The sequence below is a fragment of the Halyomorpha halys genome, unplaced genomic scaffold (genome assembly GCF_000696795.3).
Source record: "Halyomorpha halys isolate HHAL.00 unplaced genomic scaffold, Hhal_1.1 Scaffold478.1, whole genome shotgun sequence".
NCBI lineage: Eukaryota > Metazoa > Arthropoda > Insecta > Hemiptera > Pentatomidae > Halyomorpha > Halyomorpha halys.
The window spans coordinates 869,642-883,299 of record NW_027114329.1 but is presented as its reverse complement, the minus strand read 5'-3'; the positions used below and the strand labels follow the sequence as shown (position 1 = coordinate 883,299).

Sequence of the window (13,658 nt, the reverse complement as noted above, 5' to 3'; positions counted from 1 at the left end):
TCGTTGTGATATCCAATTTTGAAAAAAAACAAAACAAAAAAAACGGTCTCTATCTCCAGCAATTGAGCTTTCATTACAGTCACCATACCATAGTTTTAATTGCAGATCGTGCATCTGTTAAAAAACATAGAAGTTATTGATGAAGTAATCTACAAAATGGCAGTCACCTTAGTGGAAATAGCAAACAGAGCACAGACTCAACTTCAAGATATCTTAAAAACAAATGTAGCTTATAAAGATGAAGATAAATAAATGCTCCTCATTGCCGAAATCATTCAGTAGAAGGGAAATTTTTATTATGGAAATAAGTTCTTGACACGGGGATACAACGTGCATACCCTTTTTTAGCCGAGGGAGTTAAGGCATCCCCTCAGCAACCCTTCAACCTGTAGCGGTACCGCTTCAAATTCGGGTTGACTCTTATTTCGCAATGGTGCTTGAAATGAAAACTTGAACCCCCAATCTTGGTTAAAATAGCTTGGTCACCTGTGGATAACTCTCCCTTCTCCGTTACGTTCATTCATCCAAGTCATAAAACAAATGATCTACTAGATCATTCCAGAATGGTATTGGTTTCTCATTGCAAGCATATTATGCAGCATATCATGCATGCATGCAGGACCCTGATCTCTTGTGCGTAAAAATATGTAGAAATAAAAGAATTGCTTACAATCACATTTGTCTTTACAAAATTCCACAACGATGTTGAATTTCAGAAGTACAAAATTTCACTACTTTTCAGTATGAGTAGGCTCAAAATATATCTAGTATAAATTTCAACATATTCTTCTTTTTTCCTATGCACTACCAGTCCTTTATGGGCCTCAGCATCTCTGCTAAGCTTTCACAAGGTGTTCCGGTCCGCTCTCCGGTTTGTTACTCCTAGCAGTGTACTGCCGTCCTGTGTCACATAGTCTCCCATCTTATTTTTGGCTATCTTCTACTTCTAGCTCAGTAGCGGTCTTGCCTGATGAAATTAGCTATCTAAATAGCTCATATATTTCCGTCTTATCCTGTGGTCACCAAATCTCATCGGACTAAATATTCTAGAAAGAATCTTTCTCTCAAATATGAAGAACCCACATTCCTTTTGTTTTACTTTTAATTATGCATACTCCTTTGGATAATTAAAAAAAATCAATGAGTAGGAAATCAGTAAATCATTTATTTGTTTTGGAAAGGATAATTCTTGAACACAAAGGGAAGAAGGGGGGGGGGCATATTTACTAAATTAGCTCCGTTCCTGATCTTTATGACAGATTTTGATTTATTTCCACCAGCCTTTGTTATCTTCGAATCATCAAACTATATTATAGTGTTTGTTTTTAATTTGTCAACCGATGTTTTATCATTTTAATTGAATATTGTCAAAGTATTTTGAATATTCTCTCCAAATAGAACAGAAATATTTATTTTTACCTAGCAAGATGTAGTAATTTGTTTCTTGAAAAATGCTGAAGATTTATTTGAAATCACAAGAATAAAAAAACAATTTCAACTTACAGGCTTGTCCTTAAAATTGAGAAGTAGGATTACCTGCCTTGCTGGTAGCTGTTGTCAATTGCCCGTTGGTTCTCCTTCTAACCTTTACCGGTTGCAAAGTAAATCAATTTTCCGGTCGTATAATGATTCAAAATATTTATCCTAGTTCTTATCATATATTGTTTTTTTTTCACTTACTGGTAAGTTTTCTCTTTACTTAGCTTTATTATTTTTTTATCACTATATTTTTACTCTTTAAAATTACAAGTCTATATTGTTTTAGATATCTTACCTTTGTTACAATCCTACTGATAGTGGTGCTGTATCTCTTACACAGTCTACTATAGATCAGACCTTAGGTAAGCTTATCTGCTTTTTGTATGATATTAAGTTCAAGTTGTTCCTTTTTTTTTTTATTAACTCTTGTTGCCATCTGTTTATTTTAGCTTCAAATGAATTGGTATTTATTAACTTCTATGCTGACTGGTGTCGGTTCAGTAACATGTTGGGTCCAATATTCGATGAAGCTGCTGATAGAGTATCGGAAGCCTTTCCATCTCCCGGTCAGGTAGTGATGGGAAAAGTTGACTGTGACAAAGAAGGTATGTGCTTCTGTTTAACCTTAGTATTTATGTTTGGAAAACCCTGATTAGTTGCTAAGGAGGGGCCTAAAGTTGTAAAGGATAATGTTTATGTCATGAAGAGTATTAAATCAACTTTTTTTATTGTATAGATCCAGTTTCAAGTAAATAGCCAATGACAAATTCTAGTTGTGTAACTTACTACTAATTAAACCTTTATTGTCATGATAACATTAAAAGTTATTTGAAAAGCCTTTTTAATTCTTATTTAGCCCTTATACTATTTATTGGGCATTTTAAACTTGTGCATTCATATTATTACACACTTAAATCCACTAGTACTTGATGGCATATAAGCAGGTGAATATGACTCATGTTTGAAGTGCCTCTGTTCATTCATAATTAATTAATTAAATTAATGTTTAAATATACTTTGAGATGTATTAAAATTTACTGTCACATACATATTGTTACATAATGTTTTATTGATCTTTTACCACTTATAGCTTTGTTTGAAAATGATATTAATTTTTGGGGTATCTTTTTGAAATATAGTTAATTGTTAGTAATAGCTTTAATCGTTAGGGCTACCAAGAATTTTTAAGTATATATTTCTCAAATTCCTTAATTATTAATAATGCTGACGTTGATCTGAAGTTTGTTATTAATTATTTGATTGGCTTATACTAAAGTAATGTATTAATTATCCAAAATTTAATTGTGGTTGATTTTTAGTGGGATTCATTTTTAATTATTAAATATCATTTAAAATGATTTAGGAAAAAACCATTTGAATTTCAGTGAACCAACATTTTTTTATTATAAAACTAAATAATAATTACAATTTTGTAACAGTTTTGTTCTATATACATTTATTCCACATGTCAGTAATATTTTGGCTCGTTCTTTTATGGGTTGAAGAAGAAATATTGTTGTTATTAGAATGAAGGAAATAAACTTATATCAATTAATAAGAATAATTGAGAATAGATATTAAATTCTATCTGATCAGTACAGATAGCATTGTTTTAATGTTTTATTTACATTTAGAAAGTTCATGTACAACCATTCCGATTTAGTTTTTGTTGTAACGCTTTAAGTACTTGCATTTAATTTCACTTAAGTTCTGATTTCTAACAGTCAAAAAATTAGTTCTGTTGTACTTGAAAAAAAAAAATATTGTTTGTAATTTCTACATTAAAATTTTTATACTTGATTTACTTCATTTAAATGTCTATTTTATTACTTAAATGAATGATGATTGGTTTGTTTTTACTTTTCTGCATTACAATAAGTAAAGTTGTGTATAAAGTTATTTGGGGTTTTATAATATTTTACACTGCTCCAAAAAGATGTATTTTATTCATGTATTATAAATTATATCTGGGGTGGTTTTTTTTTGTTATTTTTTTTTTTAGTTTTCTTAGTTATTTTTCTTTTAGATTTTTGTTATTTTCATAATTAAATTTATCTAATATCGGAGAAGTGTTTAACTTTTTAGTTACTAAAGCAAATGATTGAATTACTCATTAATATTTTATTTAAGAAGTAACATTTGCTAAATTAATATCAAATGATATGAATAAACATTATCCATCACCCAATTTAGATTGAATAAAACTGCAAAACAAAAAAAAAATTATATTACTGCCTTCCATCTTACAGATAACCTATCAGTATGCCACAAAAAACCTTTCACAGGTAGAAAAAGGTTGAAGATTCTAGTGTCTTTATAATATTGAAACATACAAATATTAAATGAACACAATATTTATTACATAAATATTAAAGAGGTATTAAATATGAGTGTTCTTTTTTTATTAATATTTTGAAAATTATGTTTGATTTGATTCACAAAATCTAAGAAGATATAAAAATTACATAGTTTTTAAACAATTACCAAAACATTTGAAACATTTTTATATAGATATTCATATTATTATCCATTATTCATATTATTATTGTATTAGTATTATTTATATATTTATCTATGATACGTAAAAGTTATGTCCTTAGCTATGGAATCATTTCCACATAGTGATTTATTTTAGTTAATTGGAGGGTATTTGACTCATATGTTTAAGTTATTGCACAAAAACTATTTTTCTGTTCCTATTACTTTATTTGGTTCATAAAGTGTAACCTATGTCATTGTCATTTTCATCCTATCTTAAAACTGTTAATATCCCATTTAATGTTTTTGAATTCAAGATTAGGATCATTATTTTTAGTTTTATTAATTTATTGAAGGTATGAAAATCTTTTCAAATTTTCTTATTTTCATTTGAAAGATCATAAATTTTATTTCATTTCGTTTGGAGCATGAAAACTATTGATTCATGGTCTATTTCATACCATTATTTTTTATTTCTAGCCTTTTTGTCTACAAAATAAGTATTATATCCTTGATTAGATATCTAACATTCCTTAAAAATCTTCTTAATTCTTCTTGATCCCGGTAAGCTGGTTATTTTATAATCCATTTAGGATTATGTGTTCATTTTAGTATTAAATGTGATTGATTATTTGTCATTTGGTACTTGTAAATTTTGTTTATTATATTAGAAGTAATTATAAAAAAAAAGTAATTTCTAGCTTGGATGTTTTATTAGAATTATTTTTGATTGCCAGTTAACGTTTATTTATTTATTTCAATACTTATATAATCAAAGGTTACTTCATCTATTAAAGGACTTAAGAAATATCTTTATCTTCATTTTATTTTAACAATTAAAATGTAATAGTTTTGTTGATGTTTTGATAGTTTAGAAACTAATATTAAAATTTAATGTTTCTATTGTGATCACCAGAATTGGATTTTATTATACGTGATTTATTAAAAATAACAATTAGCCGATAACATTAATGTAACTTCAAAGTCATTAACAATTCAAAAATACTGTAAATTATTGCACTATGACTTATTATTTAAATTTATTATATTATACCAGTAAATATCAAAAAATAAAATATCCAATATTTGTAATTTATTATTTCTAATATTTTTATGAGAAAAATCGGCTCACTTATCTAAATATTTTTGGAAGTACGAAATGCTCTTGAAGTCAAGAACTCAAGTCAAAATAGTCTTAATGACTTAGCTCAATAAATCATAACATTGTATTCCAATCTCGAATTTTATACATATCTTGTATAGATTATGTGTTTCTTGAAACATAAAATTTTGAATTTTGTGAAGAGAATTAAATTTTTTTTCTTCATTGATTACAAAGGATCGTTAATCAAAATAACCAACAAAAATGATAAATATTTTTATGGTAAAAATAACTGTCATTTTATGACCAATAAAATCTTGATTAAAAAAGTAGTAAATATTTATTTGACTTTTTGTCTCTGTGAAGGATGAATAAAATTATTTGTTCTATTAAAACTTTGTGGCTTTTTAAAAATATTTAATTGACTTCGTTAATTATGATTTATATACCATAATTTTAATATTTCTTAACCAAAGGTCCAGATAACTTTATTAACACTATCCAATGTTCTATAAAATGTTATTGTGTGATTATTAGAGACCGGATTTTTGTGCAGTAAAAAACCCAAAAAGTGCATACTCATGTAGTAAAAACCCAAAATGTGCAGGGAACCCAAGTTAAAAATTGTAAATTAAATTAGGATAAAGGAATAAAATGAAATTAAGAAGGATGAGTATTGGCATGTCTAAATCTCTATGTGTATTATGTGAAAAATTAAGTTAAAGGATTAAATCTTGTGCAGCACATCAAAATTGAGCCCAACAAATTTTAAAAAATATTTATTTCCATCCATGGTTGCAAGGTGTCAAAGAATGATAGGTTTTTTCCCCCTATTCATGTTTACTATATCTTTTAATTTTTTAGTTAAATTTGTATACCTATCTGTTTTATTTTTCTATTCAGGCTACAATTTATTAGCTAGTTATTTTGTGGATTCATATAATGATTTAATTTTAGGTGCCATAGCTACAAGATTCCATATCACTAAATATCCTACCCTTAAGGTTATTAGGAATGGTCAGCCAGCCAAAAGGGAGTATCGTGGAAAAAGATCTGTTGAGGCATTTCAAGAATTTGTAAAGAAGCAACTAGAAGACCCTATTAAAGAGTTCCAAGACATTTCAGAACTGAAAAATTTAGATGTGAGTAATTTTGAATTGTTTAATTACTCTTTTTGTTTCGTCATTTTGACCGTTAATTTATTTATTGTTTCTCATTATTTTGAATCTCTCAATTTAATGGTTTGTATATATATTATTAAAATGGTTTATTATGTCTAAAAATAATGGTAAACCTTAGTATTTCAACCGATTAACCTAACATAATTATTCCAGTGAATCTGATTCTACAGGTATGAATGAAGTTATTAGTTATTATTGTTTTTCAGATTGGTTGATGTTTATAGTTTGTGCCCTGTTTCTAAGGGTCAAGGCTTGATGTTATTAAGCCTGAGTCTTCCTCAGTAAAAGGTCTAACGCATAAAGAATTTTTCCAATTGGTTTGACAGCTGCTGAAATTAGCTAGATCAAACCAATTCTCCAGCTTTATATACCAAAAAAATGGGCTGTCCTTTTATATAATAATATGATCATTGATGTGTTTTAATTGCAAATTATAAATTGAGTTACACTATCCATTCCATAATAGATATTTAATTTCAATCAATCAATATTCAATTTTCTTATGGAGTCCGTACTTAATAAGAAAGTTGAATATTCATGTTGTTTTATAGTAGTGATGCTTATGTGTTCATTTTTACTATCATCAGTTTTTCCTATGCTTGTTCAGACTAAAAAGAGGATCATAATTGGATTTTTTGAGAAGAAAGACTGCCCTGAGTACAATATATTCCGAAGAGCTGCTTCAAACCTTAAGGAAGATTGTCAGTTCCATGTAGGATTCGGGTAAGGTTTATAATTCCTATGAATAAATTTTTAATTATAATAACTTTTTATATTCTTTAATCAATTCAACAGAACTTTTTTTATCCTCCTCTACACCATTTCTGGTATATGGGGTGAGACATGCGCATGCCACTGCTCCCAAATATCAACAATTTTTTTTTCATAATATTCATAACAGTGGGAGAGGAGGGTGGAGTTCCATCAGTTGAGTGCCTGATGGGACTGCACCTTGTTCTCTGCATCTGTTCGTTAGGTCCAGCCCTCCTGGTATGCATCCTTCTGGGTGCCTCCTGCAGCTCACCAGGCTTCATGGTCTCAGTCTGATTCAACTTCTTATTTTTTTTTTTTTTTTTTGTGTTCTGCTGAGGAACTCCACACATAGGGCACCAGGGTCGATTTTCTTTTCAAAGTTTTTCAGCTTTCCCCAAAACCACCCGTGTCCTTTTAAGATCTGTGAGAACCAATAGTCTGGGAGGACCCACTTAGCCTACAGTGAGCTCATAAATATCTTGAGTGGATGGTGGGGATGTATTTTCTCAAAGTAGCATCATCCACCATCAATTCCTCTTCTCTTTTGAATCCACCCGCAGCATCTTCCATAACTTTGGAGTCTCACCTATCCTCTCCTGGAGTTCTTCCCGTAATGCTTTCAGTCCATGTCTCATTACCTCATATTTTAAGACATCTTCCTTGAGGATGAGATCCACTGGCATCTCTCTGGCCAGCACTTGAACCGCCTCATGTGACACCATTTTGTAGGTCTTTGTGACCCTCAGCAGAGCCAATCTCTGTATGGTAGCCAGTCTCTTCTTCTGTGCTTGTTTGAGGTTCTGGCTCCATGCAGGGTATGCGTACCTCAAAATACTTAGGATCACAGCTTTGTATATGGTCATCGTTGCAGAGTACCTGAGGTACCCCCTATCCTTCTTAATGCATTGAGTGACTGCCATCCTTTAAATACGCCAGGTGAGGGATGAGTGGCAACAAATTGTCTTTTTATTCTTACACCAAGATATGTTACCTCCTCACCTAGTCTGATCCTTTCTCCTTGGGTATCCCTATCTCTAGAAGCTCTTGAGTGTAGCTTGGGTCTTCGTTGCCGCCATACTCAACTTCCTCTTCACACACCACTCTCCGATAAGACTGGCACACCTCTCCACTTCTGTCTTCAGTCTGGCAGGCCATCGATATAGGCTGTAGCAAGGAACCTCTTTTTTCCTTTATCCTCTAGTTTCCCCAAGAACTCATTGGATACTAGCTTCCACAGAGCCAGACCTAGTACTGAACCCTGCAGACATCCTCTCTCGATTTTTCTCTTGACCTCGTAGGAGGCCTGATTTTGACAATTCTGTTATTGAGGTAACTACCCATGAGGGAATATAGACTGCTGGGGGTGTCAAGCTCTTGCAACCGCTGTAGTACATGGGGTCACAAAACACTGTCGAAGGCAGAGAAAATGCCAAACAGGATCATTAAGATGTATTTCTCTGCCCTCTCCTCCAGGTCCCTACATACTCTCAGTAGCACATCTGTTGTTCCCTTGCCATGGGTCGAGCCAAATTGCTGTGAATGGCTTGCAGCACTTAAGATCAATCTGAGGCTGTTGATGATCATGTGTTCCAGTACCTTACTAGCTAATGAGAGGAGGTATATAGGTTGTTAGGCTTTTGGTGTTTCTTTATCCTTGCAGCAGTCTCAAGTCTCCAATCCTCTACTTGCTTGGAAAGTGCACCTTATCCAAACACTCATTGAATATCTCCAGTAACTCCTTCTTGATACAATGGGCACTGTTCTTGAGGATTGATCCATCTATGCTATCTAGTTTTAGAGCATTTCTGATCTTTTGCCTGTCCAGGGTAAGATGAAGGTCCCATATATCCCATCGTGGACATAGTTCGGTACCTGGTGGGTATAACATGGTTTGTCTTACCATTCCATCATCTGCACTATTCTGGGACGAATTATCCCTTGGGTACATATAGTCTTTATACATTTTAGGAGCCTCTTCCAGGGTGGTTACCTGGGCACCTCTCACTCTAATAGCTGGCATCACCTGAAGCGGCTTAACATTGCCCAGTGCCTCCCTGTACGAGATACCCTAAAGATTCTTCTCTGACTCCTCTACAAGGAATTTGTTCCAGTACCTCTTCTTCTGGTGTTGCACTCTGTTTTAATATGCCCTATACCTGTGCTTAGATTCTTCTTCTAGTGCAGGCCTCCTCTCGTCATCTCTGCACTCTTTATATCTACACCTAGCCCTGTAGTATTCTATTTTTAACTGTGTCAGAGCCGGTCTCCACCATGGGACCGGACGTACTCTTACCCTTCGACGTTGGAGGGTAATACTTGCCACTTCAAGGCTATATTTATAGCCACAGCTATAAACTTGCCCCCTCTCACTTAACATGCTACCTGATCTGCTGTTGTGAATTGCTTCAGTTTCATAATGTTGAGGGCAGGATTAACAACAACAATCATTGCTGTAGGCCTCCTCTCACTACTGACTAGTGAGACCACCCTCGATGTAATAAATCCTGTGACTACATGGCTCCTGAATCACCAAGATGCGCCGCCAACTTCGGATGATAAATCTCAATTCGTCCATGACCACTCATCTCTGGCTACTGGTCCTAGTATTAACATGGAGGATTTGCAGCCTACACATACTGGGTCTTCTTAGCCTGCTTCATCATCATCTCCAGATATATCGGGCAATTCCTTCTACCCGCAGAATGTCGGAGATCTTTCCCTGCTTTTTCCTTCTGTCTCACAGTTCCTGGAGCACAGGAGTACACCCATGCTGTTTTTAGGACAGCTTAACTCAACAAACCATTATTGGTCCCTGGGCTCCTGCAATAACCTTTTGCCAGTCCATGCCGTTGGATGAATACCACAGGTACCTCCAATCCCTTGCTCCCTAGATCCTCCAAGCCTCCATTATGACTTCCTTCTAAGACATGATCTTCCTCTGCCCTGATACTGTGGATATCCTCAATTGTTGTTTTACTGAGGATCTCATCACTTAATACTCCAGCTATTGGCCGGCTAACCTCAATCAGTAAGCCACTGCATACGTATGTTTCGTTGTGGATATAATTCACTCTTTTGAATGGCTATATAACAACAGTGAATAAAAGTAGTAACCATAGGACCAATGGTCAATTAAGATTAATGGGCCATACGGTTATCATTCCTGTGTTAGTGGCTTTTATTGTTCTATTGGTTAGAAACATTCCTTTATTTTATTATTATCTATTAAATCTTTAAAATTATCTGATATTCCTTTTTAAATTTATAGTGATGCAGTTAGAGCAATGCATCCCCCTGGTCAGAATATTGTTGTATTTAGACCTGATGTCGCCCTTTCTAATGAAAGAGATGAGACATTCAAAGGCTCACTTCTCGATTATGATGAAACTTCTGTCTGGATGGCTGAGAGGTATGTACGAAAAAAAACTTCAGATTCATGATTTTTTTCTATTTATTAGTGCTGCTTCCAAGGTGTTTATTACACTTTCTCTACTGACCAAATTGAATTTTTTTTGTATTATATCATTATTAAAGGTATGATATTTCTTACATTTATTATTCTTGAATATGCTTTAAATATTTACATAAATGAGAATGGTATAGTAATTTTTGAAATGACTTTATGAATGAATGGATCTTATTTTCTTCTTAGCAATGGGAAAGTAATCCAACTATTAAGTGACTAAGTAAACTCTAAATGTATTGTGAATTCCGTGTCATCCAACATTTTTTCTAAATAATTATTTTTGTCACTTAGGGATTGTTTCTTTTATAAACTTATAACAAATTTATTTATTTAACACGGTTAACAATTTTTAATTTATAAATAATTTTTATTTTTATTTTAATGTTAAAATTGACTAATTAGGTAATTTGTTGGATTGACCTAAGGAGAATAGCCTGCATGAAGTTGTTTTTAAGTTATTTAATTCTAAAATTCTATTAAGAATGTCCCTGAACATGGCCGAATTGGCCGAAATGTCAGACTTATAAATAGAATAAAAATGTTTTGAGACTTAAATGGATAAAATTTTATTATTTAATCAATAATTGTTCTTGTTATTCAATCATTTCTACAAAAATAATTTTCTTTAGTTATTTAGCATTTATTCCTTATTATAGATGTGTTCCATTGGTTCGAGAGATAACTTTTGAAAATGCTGAAGAATTAACAGAGGAGGGCTTGCCTTTCATGATTCTCTTTCACAGGCCAGGAAAAGATGACGAAACTGTTAAGAATTTCAAAGACATCGTAGCTGGGCAACTTCTTTCAGAAAAACGTAAGTTCCTTGTCATCATTTCTGAACACTAATCATGGTATAATACAATAGAATGTCGATTATCTGAACTAATTATTTTATAATGAAACTACCAAGGTTACCTGCTATACCATAGCAGTCGGGTGCCTTCCACACCAAATGTATTAATCATTTACTAAATACTAATTTATTTTGTATTTGTTAAACTTTCATTATCAAATGCTATAGTTTCATGTAATAATCATATTTTCGTTTTAAAAATTCTTTTAAAACTCTCAATATAAATATCCCCACTGTTGATCCATAGTCTTTAGAGAAACAACTGAAATTTCACATTAATTACCTAGTCTAACTCATGAATATTGTTATTTTACTAGATTTTTGTTGCATTTCTCAAACGCTGCGGTATGAATTCAATATTAGTTGGTTTTTTAAAGACTTTTGTTGTACTTTTTTAATATTTAATACATTTTTAACTATGTTGTTAATTTTTTAAAAACCTTTGTACTTTTTTTAATGTTTAAGACATTTTTAACAATGTTGTATAGAGAACATCAACTTTCTCACTGCTGATGGAGAGAAGTTTGCACACCCCCTCCACCATCTTGGAAAGAGCCTGGATGATTTACCACTTATAGCCATTGACAGCTTCAGGCATATGTATCCTTTCCCTAATATCAAAGACATGGAAGTTCCTGGAAAACTCAAAGCATTTATTCAGGTAACCATTCCCTAAGAAAATACACATTACACCAATTCTATTTGTGAGTGCATATTTAGGAGTCTATTTACATATAATTATACAAAACACCAGCCAAGTACATGGGTTATTGTAGATTTTTTGTTTGTTCCTTACTAACAAAGGTAGTTTTTAGTTTAAATTTTTTGTTCATACAGGAAATGAAAAACATTCATGTCCTCAGAATTAAAAATTTTCACTAGCATTTTACATCTTAGGTGTGGAGGAATAAATTTTGGTTCTGTGTTTGTCTCTCTTTAGTCAAATTTGTGTTTGGTCGATTGTATCATTGATCAGATTAGTGGTTTCATCAATTATGTCTGAACAAAGTTTTTATTGCAGAAAAATTTATTCCTTGATGTGTAAAACATAAAATTTGAGTGCAAATTTTGTATTCTAAAGGGTATAATTTTTTTAATCCCACCATAAATGCAAAGTTTCCCTGCATTTGGTATTGAGAAAGCCAAAAAAAAGAAAGAATACTTTTTATGTAAATGAACTAATTTACTTTTTAATAGTGGTTATCTTTTTAGAAATAAAGAACTTTTATTTACCTCTATCAGAAACTGATAAAAATTTCATATATTAAAAAAATCTCTAATATATAAAACAGTATAGCATTTATGAGAAGAAGATGGTTGGGGTTAGGTCAGCAAAAATACACAAATAAACAAAACTTACTTATTTGTGCCGTTGTTTTGACCTGAATTTCATGTCTTCATCAGAGCTGAAAAAACAGAATGAGACAACAACCTTGATTCAGGTTATCAGGGAAATAATAATAAACAAGCTTAGAAAAATACATAACAATAAATTAAGTAGATAGTACTAAATTGATGCTAATAGAAGATAAAATATAATATTGAAGAGGTAAGAATTATACAAACTGAATGTAACAAAATTTTTTTTAACAAACTAATGGTCAAGTAAGTATAGAAATAAACATAATGAAAGGTGCAAAAGAAAATTTAAATTATGAATAATAGAATAAACATAATAATAAATGTAATTAATGTCTAAAATAATGAAAAATAATTTAAAACAACATAATGAAGTCAAAGTACAATATATATGATACAATGGGCAAGAAAGAAAACAGGATATATGTTACACTAGATAAAAGTTCCACAGTAATATAGAAGTGTGGAAATTAATAAGCTAAAGAAATTAATATGTATCCAGAAAGGTGAATAAGGAAGGAACAAGGGAAAAAAAATAAGTGAGAGTGGGGTAAAACAAAGAAATATTTTATAAAGACAGAGAAATTACTCTCAAACGAAGATTCTGTTAAGAGTGCGAGGAAACAAATCTGTCCGACAGATAGCAGGTCCAGGAGTACAAAGATACGTTAGAATTGAGTGAAAATGGTTGATATGGAAGGCAGTTTAGCTAATTAAATTGTTACTGTAGTTAGATAATTGTTGAATTGTTACTATTATTAGATAATTAAATTGTTACTATGAAAGGCCATTTTAAATTTTTTTAGAAAATGTGGTGATATACCAGGTCATTCAAAAAGTCCTGTCGTTTTTTTGGGGGAAATTATAAATAAATAAATATTTTCAAATAATCACCTTTATTCATCAAAATATCCACCGTTACAGTCGGTAACCTTCTCCCAACGAGATGGTAAAGCCCAAATTCCTTCCTTAAAAAACTGTTGATTT

General features: G+C 31.7%; 1 protein-coding gene across 1 annotated transcript in view; it reads left to right on the top strand.

The window, feature by feature from the left end:
• Positions 1-1,523: 1,523 nt before the first annotated feature.
• ERp44 (Endoplasmic reticulum protein 44) overlaps positions 1,524-13,658 on the top strand; it is a 14,762-nt gene continuing 2,627 nt past the window's right edge. Inside the window, exons 1-8 of the mRNA XM_014424721.2 lie at positions 1,524-1,682; positions 1,766-1,841; positions 1,929-2,084; positions 6,017-6,201; positions 6,848-6,963; positions 10,262-10,402; positions 11,116-11,273; positions 11,801-11,973. Of these exons, the coding sequence (XP_014280207.1) occupies positions 1,626-1,682; positions 1,766-1,841; positions 1,929-2,084; positions 6,017-6,201; positions 6,848-6,963; positions 10,262-10,402; positions 11,116-11,273; positions 11,801-11,973 (1,062 nt within the window). The 5' untranslated portion in view covers positions 1,524-1,625. The remainder of the gene's footprint in view (positions 1,683-1,765; positions 1,842-1,928; positions 2,085-6,016; positions 6,202-6,847; positions 6,964-10,261; positions 10,403-11,115; positions 11,274-11,800; positions 11,974-13,658) is intronic.